Source organism: Coregonus clupeaformis, chromosome 21 (assembly GCF_020615455.1).
Source record: "Coregonus clupeaformis isolate EN_2021a chromosome 21, ASM2061545v1, whole genome shotgun sequence".
In the NCBI taxonomy this organism is placed as follows: domain Eukaryota; kingdom Metazoa; phylum Chordata; class Actinopteri; order Salmoniformes; family Salmonidae; genus Coregonus; species Coregonus clupeaformis.
In genome coordinates, this window is record NC_059212.1 from 33,203,265 (window position 1) to 33,221,992 (window position 18,728).

At 45.5% G+C, this 18,728-nt stretch overlaps 1 protein-coding gene across 5 annotated transcripts in view; it reads right to left on the bottom strand.

Annotated features, from left to right (window-relative positions):
- LOC121535300 (zinc finger protein 521-like) overlaps positions 1–18,728 on the bottom strand; it is a 193,516-nt gene that overhangs the window by 126,842 nt on the left and 47,946 nt on the right. For all 5 annotated transcript variants that reach the window (XM_041842221.2, XM_041842220.2, XM_041842223.2 and 2 more), the window contains exon 3: positions 13,568–13,774. In XM_041842221.2, the coding sequence (XP_041698155.1) occupies positions 13,568–13,774 (207 nt within the window). The remainder of the gene's footprint in view (positions 1–13,567; positions 13,775–18,728) is intronic.

Genomic DNA, 18,728 nt, shown 5'->3' on the forward strand with positions numbered 1-18,728 from the left:
GGGTTTTATCTACATTTTTGTCTAAATTGAGTTATTGACATAGGCTTTTTCTACCTATATAGTACTATAAATACCCCCAATTCAAGTTCAAAAGAATACTAGATAAAAATTGCTGACACCATTCAACCAATGAGGGTTTGGAACTTTAACGCCAATTATCTCAGAATCATCTTTTTGCAGATAGAACCTTATAGTCCCAAGTTCTAGATTTCACAAAGCATAAAACAGAACAAAACCTAGTCGAGTTTTCAACCTAGTAAAGTTTTCAAGATTAATTTTTCTGCTTTTTTCCCCACTGGTCTGTATCTGGTTTATCATTATTCTGGTGAGCAGCAGCACATTTCAGCGAAACAAAAAAAATTATCATTCGAATTCCTGGGACCCTGAGGAGAACGAGTGAAGCCCTGAGGTAAGATCTGAGCTCGCTCTCCGTGCCCTTCCGTAGGCTGAAACACTACCTGGTAAACATCACATCTCCACAGAACCTCCTCACTTTCAAAACATGTCAACCCACCGATGCCTAGGCTCTTAGGCACTAGGGTCGGACGTGCATCCAGGAATCTATACTTTTTGTTTTATCACATTTCCCCTCTCGACGGAGAGTCAATGCACGTAACCTGTCTGGCATTAATGATGTCGTTAATAAATCGGGGGGCTAGACGCAGAGGGTGGGCCGTGTGGTGGATTTGCCTGGCAGGACCTGGTGCCTCTCGGTTCTCAGAGATAAGCTCCAGCGTGGGGGTCTTATCTGCCTCCCGCAGCCCCACCCAGCAGCACCGTGCGCTGGACACAACCAGTCAACTCGTCACTAGGTAATTACCACCTCTTACATTCCAACAAAGATGCCCTGCCCTGCCTACACCATGCTGCCTGCTACTGTTGTCTGTCTCAATCTCCTTGTCTGTCTGTCTGTCTCTCTCGTCCTATCATACATTGTGCTGCTGCAAATGCTGGCTGTCTGCTGTTCCCTCTCTCTTTAGTATCTATTCGTTTCATGACAGCATCTCCCCAAATCATCATGTAGGTTCCTGTTTTGCAGTAGTGTTTATGTGTGGACTGATGCCATTTTTGGTTCAGTCTCTAGGCAGGGAACTCTGTGTACTGGCTTCTATATAGGTGGCAGGGTAAATCCTGTACCTACCTGAATCGTACTGTATGTCTACAGTGCCTTCAGAAAGTATTCACACCCCCTTGACTTTTTCCACATTTTGTTGTGTTACAATGAGGGAAAAAAGTATTTGATCCCCTGCTGATTTTGTATGTTTGCCCACTGACAAAGAAATGATCAGTCTATAATTTTAATGGTAGGTTTATTTGAACAGTGAGAGACAGAATAACAACAAAAAAATCCAGAAAAACGCATGTCAAAAATGTTATAAATTGATTTGCATTTTAATGAGGGAAATAAGTATTTGACCCCTCTGCAAAACATGATTTAGTACTTGGTGGCAAAACCTTTGTTGGCAATCACAGAGGTCAGACGTTTCTTGTAGTTGGCCACCAGGTTTGCACATATCTCAGGAGGGATTTTGTCCCACTCCTCTTTGCAGATCTTCTCCAAGTCATTAAGGTTTCGAGGCTAACGTTTGGCAACTCGAACCTTCAGCTCCCTCCACAGATTTTCTATGGGATTAAGGTCTGGAGACTGGGTAGGCCACTCCAGGACCTTAATGTGCTTCTTCTTGAGCCACTCCTTTGTTGCCTTGGCTGTGTGTTTTGGGTCATTGTCATGCTGGAATACCCATCTACGACCCATTTTCAATGCCCTGGCTGAGGGAAGGAGGTTCTCACCCAAGATTTGACGGTACATAGCCCCGTCCATCGTCCCTTTGATGCGGTGAAGTTGTCCTGTCCCCTTAGCAGAAAAACACCCCAAAAGCATAATGTTTCCACCTCCATGTTTGACGGTGGGGATGGTGTTCTTGGGGTCATACGCATTATTCCTCCTCCTCCAAATACGGCGAGTTGAGTTGATGCCAAAGAGCTCCATTTTGGTCTCATCTAACCACAACACTTTCACCCAGTTCTCCTCTGAATCATACAATGTTCATTGGCAAAGTTCAGACGGGCATGTATATGTGCTTTCTTGAGCAGGGGGACCTTGCGGGCGCTGCAGGATTTCAGTCCTTCACGGCGTAGTGTGTTACCAATTGTTTTCTTGGTGACTATGGTCCCAGCTGCCTTGAGATCATTGACAAGATCCTCCCGTGTAGTTCTGGGCTGATTCCTCACCGTTCTCATGATCATTGCAACTCCACGAGGTGAGATCTTGCATGGAGCCCCAGGCCGAGGGAGATTGACAGTTCTTTTGCATGTAATCGTTAAGTACTGGTTAAGTACTGGTGAGTTTTTCAGGATTGAAAAGAAACAGAATGGAGGCAAAATCCTAGAGGAAAAACTGGTTCAGTCTGCTTTCCACCATATACTGGGAGGTGAATTCACATTTCAGTAGGACAAATAACCTCAAACACATGGCCAAATCTACACTGGAGTTGCTTACCAAGAAGACAGTGAATGTTCCTGAGTTGCCGAGTTACAGTTTTGACTTAAATCTAATTTCAAATATATGGCAAGACCTAGAAATGGTTGTCTAGCAATGATCAACAATCAATTTGACAGAGCTTGAAGAATTTTGATTAATGGGCAAATGTTGCACAATCCAGGTGTGGAAAACTCTTAGAGACTTACCCAGAAAGATTCACAGCTGTAATCACTGCCAAAGATGCTTCTACAAAGTATTGACCCAGGGGTGTGAATACTTATGTAAATGAGATATTTCTATATTTAATTTTGAATACATTTGCAAACATTTCTAAAAACATGTTTTCACTTTGTCATGATGGGGTATTGTGTGTAGATGGGTGTGAAAAAAATATTTCATCCATTTTGAATTCAGGCTGTAACAACAAAATGTGGAATAAGTAAAGAGGTATGAATACTTTCTGAAGGCACTGTATGTGCTGTGAGCAATTAAGTCATTTGTGTTACAGTGTCTTTACAGGGGCTTAAGTCATTTGTGTAACACTCTCTCTCGGTCTTCTCATGGCTTCAGCCTAGAAGCCAGAGTCACTCGGTGTTACAAAGCGAGGGAGCGGTTTATTTTATTCAATTGTTCTCTACTTCCATGAACATGTGCCAAGGGGGAGGAAAGCACCGGCTTAACACGTTCTGCAATTCAACAAGGCCAGACGCAGTCCTATTAAGATTTAATGTGCCATTCTTCTGCCTGCCCCGCTGAAAAATACTTGGAGGCTGAGTAGGAGAGTGAACAAAGAGCAGGCAGAGCCAGGGCCAGGGAGAGAGGGAGAGTCAGCCTGCTACACCTCCGTCAAACCATCCTAGTGACGTGTCTGAAGATGACAAACGGACCATAGGTAAAAAAGGGCAAACCACACCAGTGTTGCAAATACAAATACGTCATTTCACGGAATATACCTGATATTATATGGATACTTACATGATATTATCTGTATCCTTCCCATTACATTAGCCTATCAACCCTGCTCCTCTATCTCCATCCGATCTCAAAGGAGGTCATCTGGATGAATGTTAAAGACACAGCATGTTGTTTAGCCCCTCTGGCTACAAATTATGTTTATTCTCAGGTGGAAAGTGCAAGCGCGCAGTTGTGTGCACGTGTGTGTGTGTGCATGATGGATGTATGTGTGTGTATTGGTGCGTGTGTGCATGTGCGAGACAGAGAGAGACAGAGAGAGAGACAGAGAGAGAGTGAAAGAGAGAAAGAGAGAGAGAGACAGAAAGAGAGGCAGAGAGAGAGACAGAGAGAGAGTGAAAGAGAGAAAGAGAGAGAGAGACAGAAAGAGAGGCAGAGAGAGAGACAGAGCGAGACAGAGAGAGAGGCACAGAGAGAGACAGAGAGAGAGAGATAATTCAGTACAAAGAATCTGAAACTATAAAATATGAAGTAAAAACCAAATATGTATTGGGTGAAAAGCCAAAATGTGTCATCCTGCCACAACCTGAGGGACAGCCAGTGAAAAGTGCAATGTAATGTCAATAATATTTCCCATTTAGTTTTGTTTTGGCTTCATACCATGTCATGTGGCTTCTCAGTCATGTTGAGACTGGTCTACTACTATTGCTTTAATGTATTATTATTCTCATTAATATTGTTGTTGTAGTTGCTGTTAATGGTAATCCCATTTCCACTACTACTATTATTATTGCTGTTGGTCCCACCATTTTTGTTATATGTATACTTTGACAATGTAAGTAATTTAACTTGCCATGTCAATAAAGTCTATTGAATTGAATTAAAATTGAATTGAGAGAGAGAGAGAGAGAGAGAGAGAGAGAGAGAGAGAGAGAGAGAGAGAGAGAGAGAGACAGAAAGAGAGAGACAGAGAGAGAGAGGCCGAGAGACAGAGAGACAGACAGAGAGAGAGAGAGAGAGAGAGAGAGAGAGGGGGGCAGAGAGAGAGAGAGAGAGAGAGAGAGAGAGAGAGAGAGAGACAGACGAGAGAGAGAGAGACAAGTGAAGTGGGTACAAAAAAAATGGGCAGAGACAAAGAGAAGCCGAGCTGCTGAGCTGATCCGAGTTGGCCATAATATTACGTCTGTCTCATACACATCCACAGGCCCAAACAAACAGACTCCTCCATTATTATTGTGATTGTTACTGCAGAACCTGCCAAGCTCGGCTGATAAAGACCAATAAATACTTTATACTGTGCATAATGTGTGCTGTGTGAAGCACAGGGGAGAGAGGAAGAGGGCGTCCTCATGAGGGCATATGCTTTGAATTCCTAATGACACTCCTGTTAATGTTACCGGCTCAGTCGTACAGAGAGCAAACACAAGGGGCCCGCTACATTGAGGAGTCAGATCAACTACTTTATACACATACAAACATACTCACATGCACACACACACACACACTCGCATGCACACACACACACACTCACTCACAAACACAACACACAAACTCGGGAAAGACTCCAACCTAATTCTGAGAGCTCAGTCTACTATGATTACTCTTTTCAGTGGCTGCGTTGTGCCAGAAGTCGCTGCTATTCTCCCCTGACCGCCTCTGCCCCGTTCAAAGCCTTGTAATCACTGTGCCACACTTTGTACCGCGCTGTTGCAAGACGCCCAGGCAAAAACATGGCAGAATTTCTGATGAACGGCAGAATGCTCAGTTGGGCTAATCAGGGCTGCTCATGTCGCCTCTCTCTCTGTGTCTCATGCAAAAGGCTTTTGAAGCAAATAAAGTCTTTGTGGTTTGTCGGCACATTCTTCTTGGTAGCCGCAAAGCAGCTGTTGGATCAATACATCCTTTTTTTCTGTGTGGAAAAAAAGCCCCAGCTCTGCCAATGATATTCTACTGGAAACAGTTATTGCAAAACACGGTCCGCCAGCAACTAGTTAATGACAGTTGTGGGTATTACTGAACATTTTCATGCCGCTGACCCAAAGACTTGATGTTTTACTTCGAACCAACATGTTGGTGTACGAATCAGACAAGGAGAACACATTCAGAGAGCCTTACTGTAATGAAATTCTATATAAAAGCTTGAAAATAAACAGAGCTAAATCATTAACAGAGAGAACTGAACAGTATGCCTCCGTGTTCCCATGTCCCTATGAAATCACATCAAATCGCTGCAGTATTGCCTGCAATGTCTTGCTAGGAAATACTGCATCTCATTGTTTCATAGTATATTAATATACCTCATTTGTATTTTTCTCATAAATCTAAAACGTATTTTATCGGATGTCGAATGCATCGCTAAATCTCCACAGGCAAGAGCAGAAAAAGTAAAGAATCTACATAATATAAATCCATATATGGCCCAGTTCTCTCTCTCTCTTTCTGATTGATTTCTTTATCTGAGGGAAGCAGAAGACATGCTCTGTTTGCTCTCACAGTGGCTGGCAAGAAAACAGAGAAAGACACTTATTAAAAAGGTCATCTCACAGAGGGTTAAAATAGCAGGCCACATATCTCTCCTGAGGGACGAGCTGTGCTTCTCCTCTAGTGAAGGACACAAGAAAAGGTGTTGCTCTAGGGAGCGGGCCAGTAATGAAAGTATGACCACTAGGATGACAGCACTGTGTGCACTGTGCTATTCAAATGCCTCCAGCATAGCAGCAGAGTAGGAGAATAAAATTGACAGTGGCAAGGCAAGCCGTTGTGAAACCAAACCACCTTTGAATTAAACTCAGTACTGGTGCCATTGTCCTTATTTACATAAAGACAGTAAGAGCTAATATAAGTTTTGAGTGTACATTTTCTTACATGCCATTACACTGTCATGTATCTCAACTATTAACGTGTGTGCGGCCCAAAACCAAACCCATGCCACACTGAGGATCAACCATAGGTGTCTCTTTCCCGCGACAGAATTGCTAATTGCGAGCCGGAGCAGACAATGCAAGAATGAGACTGTGGAGAGACAAAGCTAGCGAGCGAGAGGGAGAGAGAGAGAGAGGCCCAAGGAATAAAAGGCTGCCTCCTAACTCCTCTCTCTCCTGCCTCCGCCCCTGGGTAGCCTAAATCCCTGACGGCAGGATGCTGATCCCAACACGGAAACCTGAGCTGCAGCCATCCTGGAGCCTGGAGGGGGACCGCACCCCCCCCCACCATCTACCCCCACACCCAGCCCCCCTGCCCTCCAGAGCCCCTGGAGCCCCTCCAGCCCTGCCCCAGAGTTAGATGGCCACTCCTCCAGCCCAGCCCCAGCCTCTCCAACTCTCTCCACTCTCGGGTCTCCAGAGAAGCATTCTTCCAGCCCTGCCTTGCCTTCCACCCCAGCATGTACTGGAACGGTGGAAGTCTACCTCCGGGGGAGCATTCCTACAGCCCTGCCCCAGCCCAAGACACTTTCTCTGGAGACACATTCCTGCAGCACTCTCCCTCCTCTCGCCTCTCCCAGGCTATCTCTTGCCTTCCTCCGCAGTCCAGCATTAGCACGGTCGATAGCACCGATCGCATCGGGGACACTAGGCAATCCATACCCCCGTGCTCCCTTAGCGCAATGCAGTGGTCACGGCTTAAGTGCATGGAGAGGTGTTAAACCTTAGCCAGACAGTGGGGAGACAATGGCAGCCATTGATCAGGGTGACATGTTTTATCTCTCTCTCTCTCGTCTGTCGGGCGTGGTCTAGTAGGGCTGGATACAGTATGCTGCAGCACCAGGGTTTTCGGATATAGTTTGTTATTTAAACTGTAGATAGTGTTGTTAGGTTTAGTTACCAAGGGATAGTGAGACTGTGGGTATGGGTATTCATATGTTTGTGGTGTGCATGTACCTTAGAGCTGGGACGATAAACCAAAGATTTCCGACACCAACATTGCCTTCCTCTTACCGAAGCATTTTGCTTACGTCTGTAATATTCGGTGATTTTTCTACACAACGTTCCTGTAGATTGTTTCTGAAACTATTATTTGGTCAACAGTAATCTGCCTGTCTCTGTTTCACTGTCGGCTGCTGACTCCCACTCCCCACTGTGCGCACGGAGGAGGAAGAGATGCATTCTGAGAAGCACAAAGCATTACCGTTGCTCAAAATGCTATTGCGGGAAAAATACAGTTTTCAAAGAAACTACTGTTGTTCTAGTTACAGAGAGGAGAGTCACAGCTTTCTGTGAGTAAATAATGTATTCCTCACCTCTTAATATTGAGTTCATGGCACCACTTTACAACCAGAGTCGGCTGTAATTATATGATGCACGGAGCCATTTGCAGTGAATAGTCTTACCTCAAGTAGCCTAGGCCTAGCGCTAGAAAGTTTTTGTAGGACATTAGCCTACATTTAGTGATAGATTAATCAATAAACCTACATGGCTATCTAGCAACACTATCATATTTAGAGTTAGCAATCTAGCTAAGTGTTTTGAGTTCCCTCTTCCTCAGGTGGTGAATAATATAGGCTATAGTCCAATATGCACAAAGATGTCTGCAAATTCTCTGAAGAGCCCAAAATAAATCTGATAATTCTGGATCCTATTTGGACAGGTTGCACATGAAAATATAAATCATGCATTTCCTGGATATGTTAAATGAAATAGCTTACTTTTTGAACCATCTCAGTTGTCTTACTTGGCACTGAAAAAAATTATCTAGAGCCCTGCCGCTAATGTAAAGCAACTGTCTTATTGGTTTTGATCAAGCAAAAGAGTAACATATATCGTGATATAACTTTTTGTCCATATCAGCCAGCTCTAGCACCTCCCCCAATAATAATTTATCACAGATTTATAGTTGTCGCAAAAAAAATTCAATTTATTGCGATATAAAAAAAAATCCATACTGCCCAGCTCTAATGTGCCTGCATGGGTATACATATCTGTCTGCATGCATTTAGAAATCTCCTCAAGTTGAGAGTATGGTAAATATTTACTAGGCTAACTATACTGAACAAAAATATAAACACAACATGCAACAGTTTCAAATCACATAAAATCAAATCCAATTATATTGGTCGCATGCACATATTTATCAGATGTTATTGCGAGTGTAGCGAAATGCTTGTAAAAAAATGTTAAAGTTAAAGTTCATTTGAGGAAATCAGTCAATTGAAATAAATTAATTAGGCCCTAATCTATGGATTTCACATAACTGGGAATACAGATATGCATCTGTCGGTCACAGATACCTTAAAATAAATGAGCCTCACAATGGTACTCAGGTACTCGTCATGGTATTTCTATGCATTCATATTTCTGTGCATTCAAATTGCCATCAATAAAATGCAATTGTGTTCGTTGTCCATAGCTTATGCCTCCCCATACCTTAACCCCACCGCCACCATGTTCACAGCGTGTTCACAACGTTGACATCAGCAAACCGTTCACCCACACAAAGCCATATACGTGGTCTGCGGTTGTGAGGCCGGTTGGACGTACTGCCAAATTCTCTAAAACGATGTTGGATGCGGCTTATGGTAGAGAAATGAACAAACAATTCTCTGGCAACAGCTCTGGTGGACATTCCTGCATTCAGCATGCCAATTGCACGCGCCCTCAAAACTTGAGACATCTGTGGCATTGTGTTGTGTGACAAAACTGTACATTTTAGAGTGGCCTTTTATTGTCCCCAGCACAAGGTGCACCTGTGTAATGATCATGCTGTTTAATCAGCTTCTTGATATGCCACACCTGTCAGGTGGATGGATTATCTTGGCAAAAGAGAAATGTTCACTAATAGGGATGTTAACAAATGTGTGCACAACATATGAGAGAAATAAGCTTTTTGTGCATATGGAAAATTTCTGTGATCTTTTATTTCAGCTCATGAAACATGGGACCAACACTTGACATGTTACGTTTATATTTTTGTTCAGTATAAATAAGAATATCTACTGCAACAACAATTTCTCAATTTTCCACAAAATCCTACTAATTCTCAATATCAGGATCGGTTCCAGTCAAGCTCTGAATGGGTTTCCTAAAAATAAAACATTAAAAACTGATTTGTAGAAGTGGAGGATTCAGCAGGTGCTGGATGTTGATTAGAAAGTGGTTTTAATAAAGGATCCATCTGTGAGCTGAGAGTCGATGTAAAGCTGACTAACCCAAAAATCTAACACTAAACCTAACCCTAGCTCCTAACCCTAACCTTAACCCAAACCCTATCTCCTAACCCTAACCCTAAACTTAATTCTAACCCTAACACTAATTCTAACCTTAACCCTAAACCCCCTAGAAATGGCATTTGACCTTGTGGGGACCATCAAAATGTCCCCAGTTGGTCAAATTTTTGTTGGTTTACTATTGTTGTGGGGACTTCTGGTCCACACACACACAGTATGCTGTATCTCAAAGTGTATTTTTCCTCTCCCTCTGTGTTTGAATACCTATAGAGTGGTTGTGCAAAATGCTCGGTTTTTACAGGGGTTCTTAGCCAAACTGTAGCATCCCAGCATTCAGCAGTTGAGTCTTATTTGTCTGTGAGATTGACATTAATAAAGGCCTTTTGTCACGCTCGTCGGGAACAGAGGACCAAGGCGCAGCGTTGAATGCGAACATATTTATTTATTTATATAATGATCACACGAACAAAACGAAAACGTGACGTCCCTGGTTACAAACACGAACCAACACGGAACAAGAAACCACAATGAATGAATGCCTAACGGCTACCTAAGTATGACTCCCAATCAGAGACAACGAGCTACAGCCGTCTCCGATTGGGAGCCACCCTGGCCAACATAGATATACAACAACTAGAACCAACACACATGAAAACTCACACCCTGGCTCAACATACTAGAGTCCCCAGAGCCAGGGCGTGACAGTACCCCCTAAAGGCGCGGGACTCCGACCGCGCCAACCAAATACCACAGGGGAGGGACCGGGTGGGCACTCCGCCTTGGCGGCGGATCCGGCTCGGGCATGATCCCCACTCGCTCTCTAACCCCCAAAGTACCCCTGGTCCGGTCTGGCCCTGCTGACCGGAGCTGGACTGCACACTGGTGGAGCGGATTGCTCTAGCTCCGGCGTGAAGCAGCTGACCTGTGCTGAACCAGGCACCAGTGGAACAGGCACGGGCTGTGCCGGACTGACGACGCACACCACTGGCTTGGTGTGGGGAGCATGAACGGCCCGAGCCGGGCTGACGAAACGCACCCTCGACTTGGTGCGGGGAGCAGGAGCGGGCGAACCGGGCTGACGCAAACGCACCACTGACTTGGTGCGGGAGCAGGAACGGGCCGAGCCGGGCTGACGAAGCGCACCACTGACTTGGTGCGGGGAGCAGGAACGGGCCGAGCCGGGCTGACGAAGCGCACCACTGACTTGGTGCGGGGAGCAGGAACGGGCCGAGCCGGGCTGACGAAGCACACCACTGACTTGGTGCGGGGAGCAGGAACGGGCCGAGCCGGGCTGACGAAGCGCACCACTGACTTGGTGCGGGGAGCAGGAACGGGCCGAGCCGGGCTGACAACGCGCACCATTGGCCTGGTACAGGGAGCAGGAACAGGCCGGACCGTACTGGGGACACACACCACTGGTCCTACGCAGGGATCTGGAATGGGCCGGACCGGACTGGTAACACACCCCAGTACCTCTCGCCGTGCCTCTACACCTTCCATCCCCTCTTCGACCAGTGGCCCCCGTAACCTGGCGGCCTCCTCTGCCAACCCGCTGGGCCGCTCTGCCGCGGTCTCCTGCTGGCCCGTCGTCCACGGCGTTAGCCCCCCCCCTAAAAATTTTCTGGGCGTCTCTCCTACCCGTGGACCAGGTCTCCATGTCCCTCGCCAGCCTTTCGCCCTTCTGCTTCCATGTCAAGCCCTTCTCTTCCTCACCCGGCTTGACCCAGTCGAGGAGGCGAAGGAGATCTGCTAGAGATCTCCCTGGCGATGGCTCCTGGACACGCTGCTTGGTCCAGTCTTGGTGGTTTCTTCTGTCACGCTCGTCGGGAACAGAGGACCAAGGCGCAGCGTTGAATGCGAACATATTTATTTATTTATATAATGATCACACGAACAAAACGAAAACGTGACGTCCCTGGTTACAAACACGAACCAACACGGAACAAGAAACCACAATGAATGAATGCCTAACGGCTACCTAAGTATGACTCCCAATCAGAGACAACGAGCTACAGCCGTCTCCGGTTGGGAGCCACCCTGGCCAACATAGATATACAACAACTAGAACCAACACACATGAAAACTCACACCCTGGCTCAACATACTAGAGTCCCCAGAGCCAGGGCGTGACACCTTTGCTTAATTATAGGAGAAATAATATGTCTGAGTTGTTAATTGTCTAGATAATGTAAGACCCTGTCTATGAGTGAGAACATGCTTGGCTATTGTTTTTCTCAAAATGCTAAAAAGAAAATTCTGAAAACCTTTCAAAGCACTTTAAAGGTGTCACTAGAAATATACCTCCCTCTGTTCCCAATCAAAACATAATAGGAAAAAGGTGAGGTATCTAACAAATCAAAGAGCTATTATAAATCTGCAATACTGTTAGAAGTCAATGGTACAGCATGAGCTTCTTTCCTTCTCTACCTTTAATGAAATGGCCTTTGTTCAATGATTTCATATGTATGCCAAATATAATGTGCTGGAATCAATATTGGTTTGATAGATTGCTGGGTGTATGGAGAGGAGACGGCTGAGGGCTCCACTCAAGCCAGGGAAGTATTGCTTTTGTTATATAGTCATCATTTGCAAGTGCACATTCAATAGATTTTCACACCTTTTGAAAAGTAGGCTAGGCGCTCTCTCCTATACACTTTGCTTGATTGGCTTCCTGCTTGTGAAGCAGTACACACATAAACACATTACACACATGCACCTAAGCGCCCACACACGTGAGGAAGCGGGTGTGCGAGCACGCACAGACACAGACACACACTGTCCATTCAGTGAGACAGGCTTCCTGCTAATGGAAAATCATTGTAACACTCATGTGGGATATCTTACTGGTTGTTTGGAAATCTGAGACCACTCTGAAACAGTCCTGCCCTATAATTGCAGTCGGCTGGTTGCGGATTGCAAAATATGAAATCAAACTATGTCTGAGTATAAGAGGAGAGTATATACAGCTGTCTGATAGGACAATGCTTACTGTGGCCTCCCTCTAAACATTAAACTCCTAACATAAAGGAAGTCTTCCTCTTCACATTAACTTATCTTCATCTGCATTCTGTTTACTTTCTAGCCTGTCTTGTCAAGAGAAAAACGAAGTGATCTCTCCCCGAAATGAAAAGACCATCATGGGACAGGACGGTACAGGACGGGACGGTACAGGACAGGACGGGACAGGATGGGACGGGACAGGATGGTACAGGACAGGATGGTACAGGACAGTACGGGACAGGACGGGACGTATAGGACAGGACGGCACAGGACGGTACAGGACAGGACAGGACGGGACAGGAACAGGGATAAAGGAGGACACCAAGTCCATGAGAATCACATGAAAGAAACCTTCAGCAGCTCATATAATTAGTTCTCTGAGCCACCTTGTCAGAGTATTTATAGCAGAGTTCTGTTTATCCATCTCAGGTTCAATGACACAGTCTGCCAATGGCACCCTTCCTTCTCTCGTCTTCCTCCCAGGGTCACAGTAGACATAGAGGATGCCTCCACACTAAGAGGAGGGACTTCACTATAGTAGGGATCCACTTACCAAGGAGGTCTGGTTACAGTGAGACCTCAATGACATTGGCTTTGACCACTGGAGAACTGACTGTGTGGCTTGGAGGAGTGTGTAGTGGCATGTGTAGTGTAGTGTAGTGATGTGCCTAAATACTCAAATGATCACCACAGTAAGAGGGATTGTGTGTGTGTGCATACATACACATTGTGTTGTTTGTCTGTGTAGTAATAGCAAAGGAGAATGGAAACTAGCCATATAATGCATGCACAATAAATTATAGAGTTTTTGTGAGTGTGTCGTATTGGAAATCCACCAATTTCATGGCATGCACTGTTCATCTAATGTAGTCAACTACAGGCTGTTTGGTGGAGCACCCAGCACACTATGGATGCCTATGGTATTCTCCAGTGGGGAGACTGGATTGGGAGAGATAGAGCTGACTGGTGGAGAGGGAAGGGAAGGGAAGCTCGGTGGGCTGATCGTTGTTTACCTGTCAGCTGGCATTGATTAATCTTGTGTTCGGTGAGAACGCTCAGCGACTCGAACACCTGCCGGCAGCTGTCGCAGCTGTGCAGCGCGGCCTCCTCGTCCTCGTCCTCCCCCTCCTCACCTTCCTCTGGAGAGAGAAGCCTCTTCCTCAAATGCCTGGACCTGGCCTCACCATCCTCCAAGCCGCTCTCGAGGGCGCACTCTGGATCTGTTGGAGTCACAGGAAACAACACAACACCACACAGTTAGTTGAGTGACCGGGAGTGGAGAGGAGAAGCTACCTCTGGGTGACAATAAAAACAATCTCTGGACTCCAGTTTTAATAAAACAATAATAAAAGGTGTAATATAAATGCAGGTTCAATTTGGGCTACTGTAACTCAAGCACTCGCGCCATACCATATCGACTAAGGACACACACACACTGACATGGAAACACACTGACATGGACACACACTGACATGGACACACACACATACACACTCACCCACGGGCCACCACCGTACACACACCACTATGTTATTAAAAATGGTTTGATGTTGTGTTTGTCCTCCTTCACCCAGGTAAAAGTACAGTGTATGAAACTAGACGGATAGGAATATGTGTTGTTAATACACCCAGGATTGCAGGTCTTGCCTGTTCTTCAAAATATGAGAGTTCCACATGAGAATACTGAATTGCACTCTGGCCATATAATATAATCTAGACATCCACCCTGGAATTACAGGCGAATTGAGAGAGAGAGAGAGAGGCAACACACAGGGCTGAGATTGGTGTGTGTTACGCCGTCGTCTCAACACACTTCTCTGAATTATTCAGCCTTGCTCGCAGGCAGCCGCAGGTCACACACATCAATATTCTTCAATCCATCTGCAGTTTTGTCTCTTGTTGGCTTTGTGCTATAGCAGTGCCAGGGGTGGGCCGACTACCGTGAACCAAGACTACCATTCTACGAACCAGGACTACAAACTACACATACCCAGGGAGACAGACAGACAGCACCAAGGTCCAGGTGGTACTACTACACTCTTACAACAACACAACAAACCCAGCATCGCTTGCTAATTAATCTTAAACATCTCCATTTAGAGAACAGTAAAAAAAACAAAATACATATGGTAAACCAGTGGGATAATATCAGCAGCATCTTTCAGATTCAGCAGGCAGCATTGCCTGCAGTCCATTCTCTCTCCCCCCTGCTGAGTTTCTCCCATTTCAATACAATATGGCTGATTACAAAGCCATACTCACAATTAAACAATCATGGCCCCACCGGTCTAACTCCCAAAGCTTTCTGGGTAGTGGAAGGAGCCCTCCCTGCATTGACTGGCAGCCATTTTGAGTCCCACTGCCAGTTCTCTTCGCACATCGCCTGAAACCTCTTGAGGGAACATTAGAGCATGACTCCTCTCTGTCTTTCTGCCTAGCACACAGTTAAGACCGCTTAAGGACATGGGGTGGGTAGGAACTAGTGCACTAACGTGTCTGTGGCAGTGTGTTGGCATGAAGCCGGGCTGTACATATGTGGGCAACATGATGGCCAGCCATTTTAAAGTATTTCTCTGGTTGGTCTGTGGGGTGCTCTTAAGAGTGTGAAATTCCTTGGAGGAGAGGTGTTCCAAAACTCATCAAGGCCACCCAGGATTTTTCCTTCCCCCCTCCACTCTATTCCTCTCCACTCTCGGCCAAGTATCGATGTAACATCACACCCACCATTGTCCTTCCCTCTTGGCGACGGAGGCTTTCGGAACATGCCCTCTAAAAATATCAGCGCTATAGTCCCCACTGGGACCACCGCAGAACAGAACAGAAGGTGTTTCAAGAAAATGAAAATCCCAACCCAATCCTCGCAGATGCAGGCCTCGTCGGGCTCTCTAAGGGGAATGCTGCTTTTGACTGAAGCCAAACGCCACACAATATACACTCATGATTCATCCATACTCACAGGCCCAGCAGCAGCAGAGCATGACTCCAAATGTGCCACGAAAAATTATCTGAGAAAAGTCAAGGTTTTTCACCGGCACCAGAAAGTCAAGTGAAATTACAAAATAAAATTTGAAGACTCAATCAACGGAAGCCTTTCATGACACACATATATAAAGGGCATTCGGAAAGTATTCAGACCCCTTGACTTTTTCCACATTTTGTTACGTTACATTCTTATTCTAAAATTGAATAAAAAGCTGGGGTTTTTTCACCTCAATCTACATACAAAACCCCATAATGACAAAGCAAAAACAGGTTTAGAAATTATTACATACAAGTCTTCTTGAGGTTGGATGGGGAGCGTCGCTGCACAGCTATTTTCAGGTCTCTCCAGAGATGTTTGATCGGGTTCTAGTCTGGGCTCTGGCTGGGCCACTCAAGGACATTCAGAGACTTGTCCCGAAGCCACTCCTGCATTGTTTTGTCTGTGTGCTTAGGGTCGTTGTCCTGTTGGGAAGGTGAACCTTCGCCCCAGTCTGAGGTCCTGAACGCTCTGGAGCAGGTTTTCATCAATGATCTTTCTGTACCTTTCCTCGATCATGGCTAGTCTCCCAGCCCCTGCCGTTAAAAAATATCCCCACAGCATGATACTGCCACCACCATGCTTCACTGTAGGAATGGTGCCAGGGCTCCTCCAGAAGTGATGCTTGGCATTCAGACCAAAGAGTTCAATCTTGTTTCTCATGGTCTGAGAGTCCTTTAGTTGCCTTTTGGTAAACTCCAAGCGGGCTGTTATGTGCCTTTTACTGAGGAGGAACTCTGGAGCTCTGTCAGAGTGACCATCAGGTTCTTGGTCACCTCCCTGACCAAGGCCCTTCTCCCCCGATTGCTCAGTTTGGCCGGGCGGCCAGCTCTAGGAAGAGTCTTGGTGGTTCCAAACTTCTTCCATTTAAGAAAGATGGAGGCCACTGTGTTCTTGGGGACCTTCAATGCTTTAAACATGTTTTGGTATCCTTCCCCTGATCTGCGCCTCGACACATTACTGTCTCTGAGCTCCACGGACAATTCCTTCGACCTCATGGCTTGGTTTTTGCTCTGACATGCACTGTCAACTGTGGGACCTTATATAGACAGGTATATGCCTTTCCAAATCATGTCCAATCAATTGAATTTACACCAGGTGGACTCCAATCAAGTTGTAGAAACATCTCAAGGATGATCAATGGAAACAGGATGCACCTGAGCTCAATTTTGAGTCTCATAGGAAAGGGTATTTCTGTTTGTTTTTCAGTTAATTTGCAAAAAATTATACAAACCTGTTTTACAATTTTTATTTAATCAATTTTAGAATAAGGCTGTAAAGTAACAAAATGTGGAAAAAGTCAAGGGGTCTGAATACTTTCTGAATGCACTGTATATATATATATATATATATATATATATATTGTCACGGATTCAGCCAAGGCTGCCCCTCCTCCTTGCTCGGGCAGGCTTCGGCGTTCGTCGTCACCGGAGTACTAGCTGCTACCGATCTATGTTTCTGTGTTCTACTTGTTTTGTCTTCATTGTACACACCTGGTTCCCATTATGTCTATGATTTGTTCCCTATTTAACCCTCTGGCTCCCACTGTGTTGTGTGCGTGTTTGTTCTATGTTTGGTGTTATCGACTGGTGAGCGGGATTGTTCTCCCTGCGTGGAGTTTATGTTCATTTATACAGTGGGGAGAACAAGTATTTGATACACTGACGATTTTGCAGGTTTTCCTACTTACAAAGCATGTAGAGGTCTGTAATTTTTATCATAGGTACATTTCAACTGTGAGAGACGGAATCTAAAACAGAAATCCAGAAAATCACATTGTATGATTTTTAAGTAATTAATTTGCATTTTATTGCATGACGTAAGTATTTGATACATCGAAAAGCAGAACTTAATATTTGGTACAGAAACCTTTGTTTGCAATTACAGAGATCATACGTTTCCTGTAGGTCTTGACCAGGTTTGCAAACACTGCAGCAGGGATTTTGGCCCACTCCTCCATACAGACCTTCAGGTTTCGGGGCTGTCGCTGGGCAAAATGACTTTCAGCTCCCTCCAAAGATTTTCTATTGGGTTCAGGTCTGGAGACTGGCTAGGCCACTCCAGGACCTTGAGATGCTTCTTACGGAGCCACTCCTTAGTTGCCCTGGCTGTGTGTTTCGGGTCGTTGTCATGCTGGAAGACCCAGCCACGACCCATCTTCAATGCTCTTACTGAGGGAAGGAGGTTGTTGGCCAAGATCTCGCGATACATGGCCCCATCCATCCTCCCCTCAATACGGTGCAGTCGTCCTGTCCCCTTTGCAGAAAAGCATCCCCAAATAATTATGTTTCCACCTCCATGCTTCACGGTTGAGATGGTGTTCTTGGGGTTGTACTCATCCTTCTTCTTCCTCCAAACACGGCGAGTGGAGTTTAGACCAAAAAGCTCTATTTTTGTCTCATCAGACCACATGACCTTCTCCCATTCCTCCTCTGGATCATCCAGATGGTCATTGGCAAACTTCAGACAGGCCTGGACATGCGCTGGCTTGAGCAGGGGGACCTTGCGTGCGCTGCAGGATTTTAATCCATGACGGCGTAGTGTGTTACTAATGGTTTTCTTTGAGACTGTGGTCCCAGCTCTCTTCAGGTCATTGACCAGGTCCTGCCGTGTAATTCTGGGCTGATCCCTCACCTTCCTCATGATCATTGATGACCCACGAGGTGAGATCTTGCATGGAGCCCCAGACCGAGGGTGATTGACCGTCATCTTGAACTTCTTCCATTTTCTAATAATTGCGCCAAAAGTTGTTGCCTTCTCACCAAGCTGCTTGCCTATTGTCCTGTAGCCCATCCCAGCCTTGTGCAGGTCTACACTTTTATCCCTGATGTCCTTACACAGCTCTCTGGTCTTGGCCATTGTGGAGAGGTTGGAGTCTGTTGATTGAGTGTGTGGACAGGTGTCTTTTATACAGGTAACGAGTTCAAACAGGTGCAGTTAATACAGGTAATGAGTGGAGAACAGGAGGGCTTCTTAAAGAAAAACTAACAGGTCTGTGAGAGCCGGAATTCTTACTGGTTGGTAGGTGACCAAATACTTATGTCATGCAATAAAATGCAAATTAATTACTTAAAAATCATACAATGTGATTTTCTGGATTTCTGTTTTAGATTCCGTCTCTCACAGTTGAAGTGTACATATGATAACAATTACAG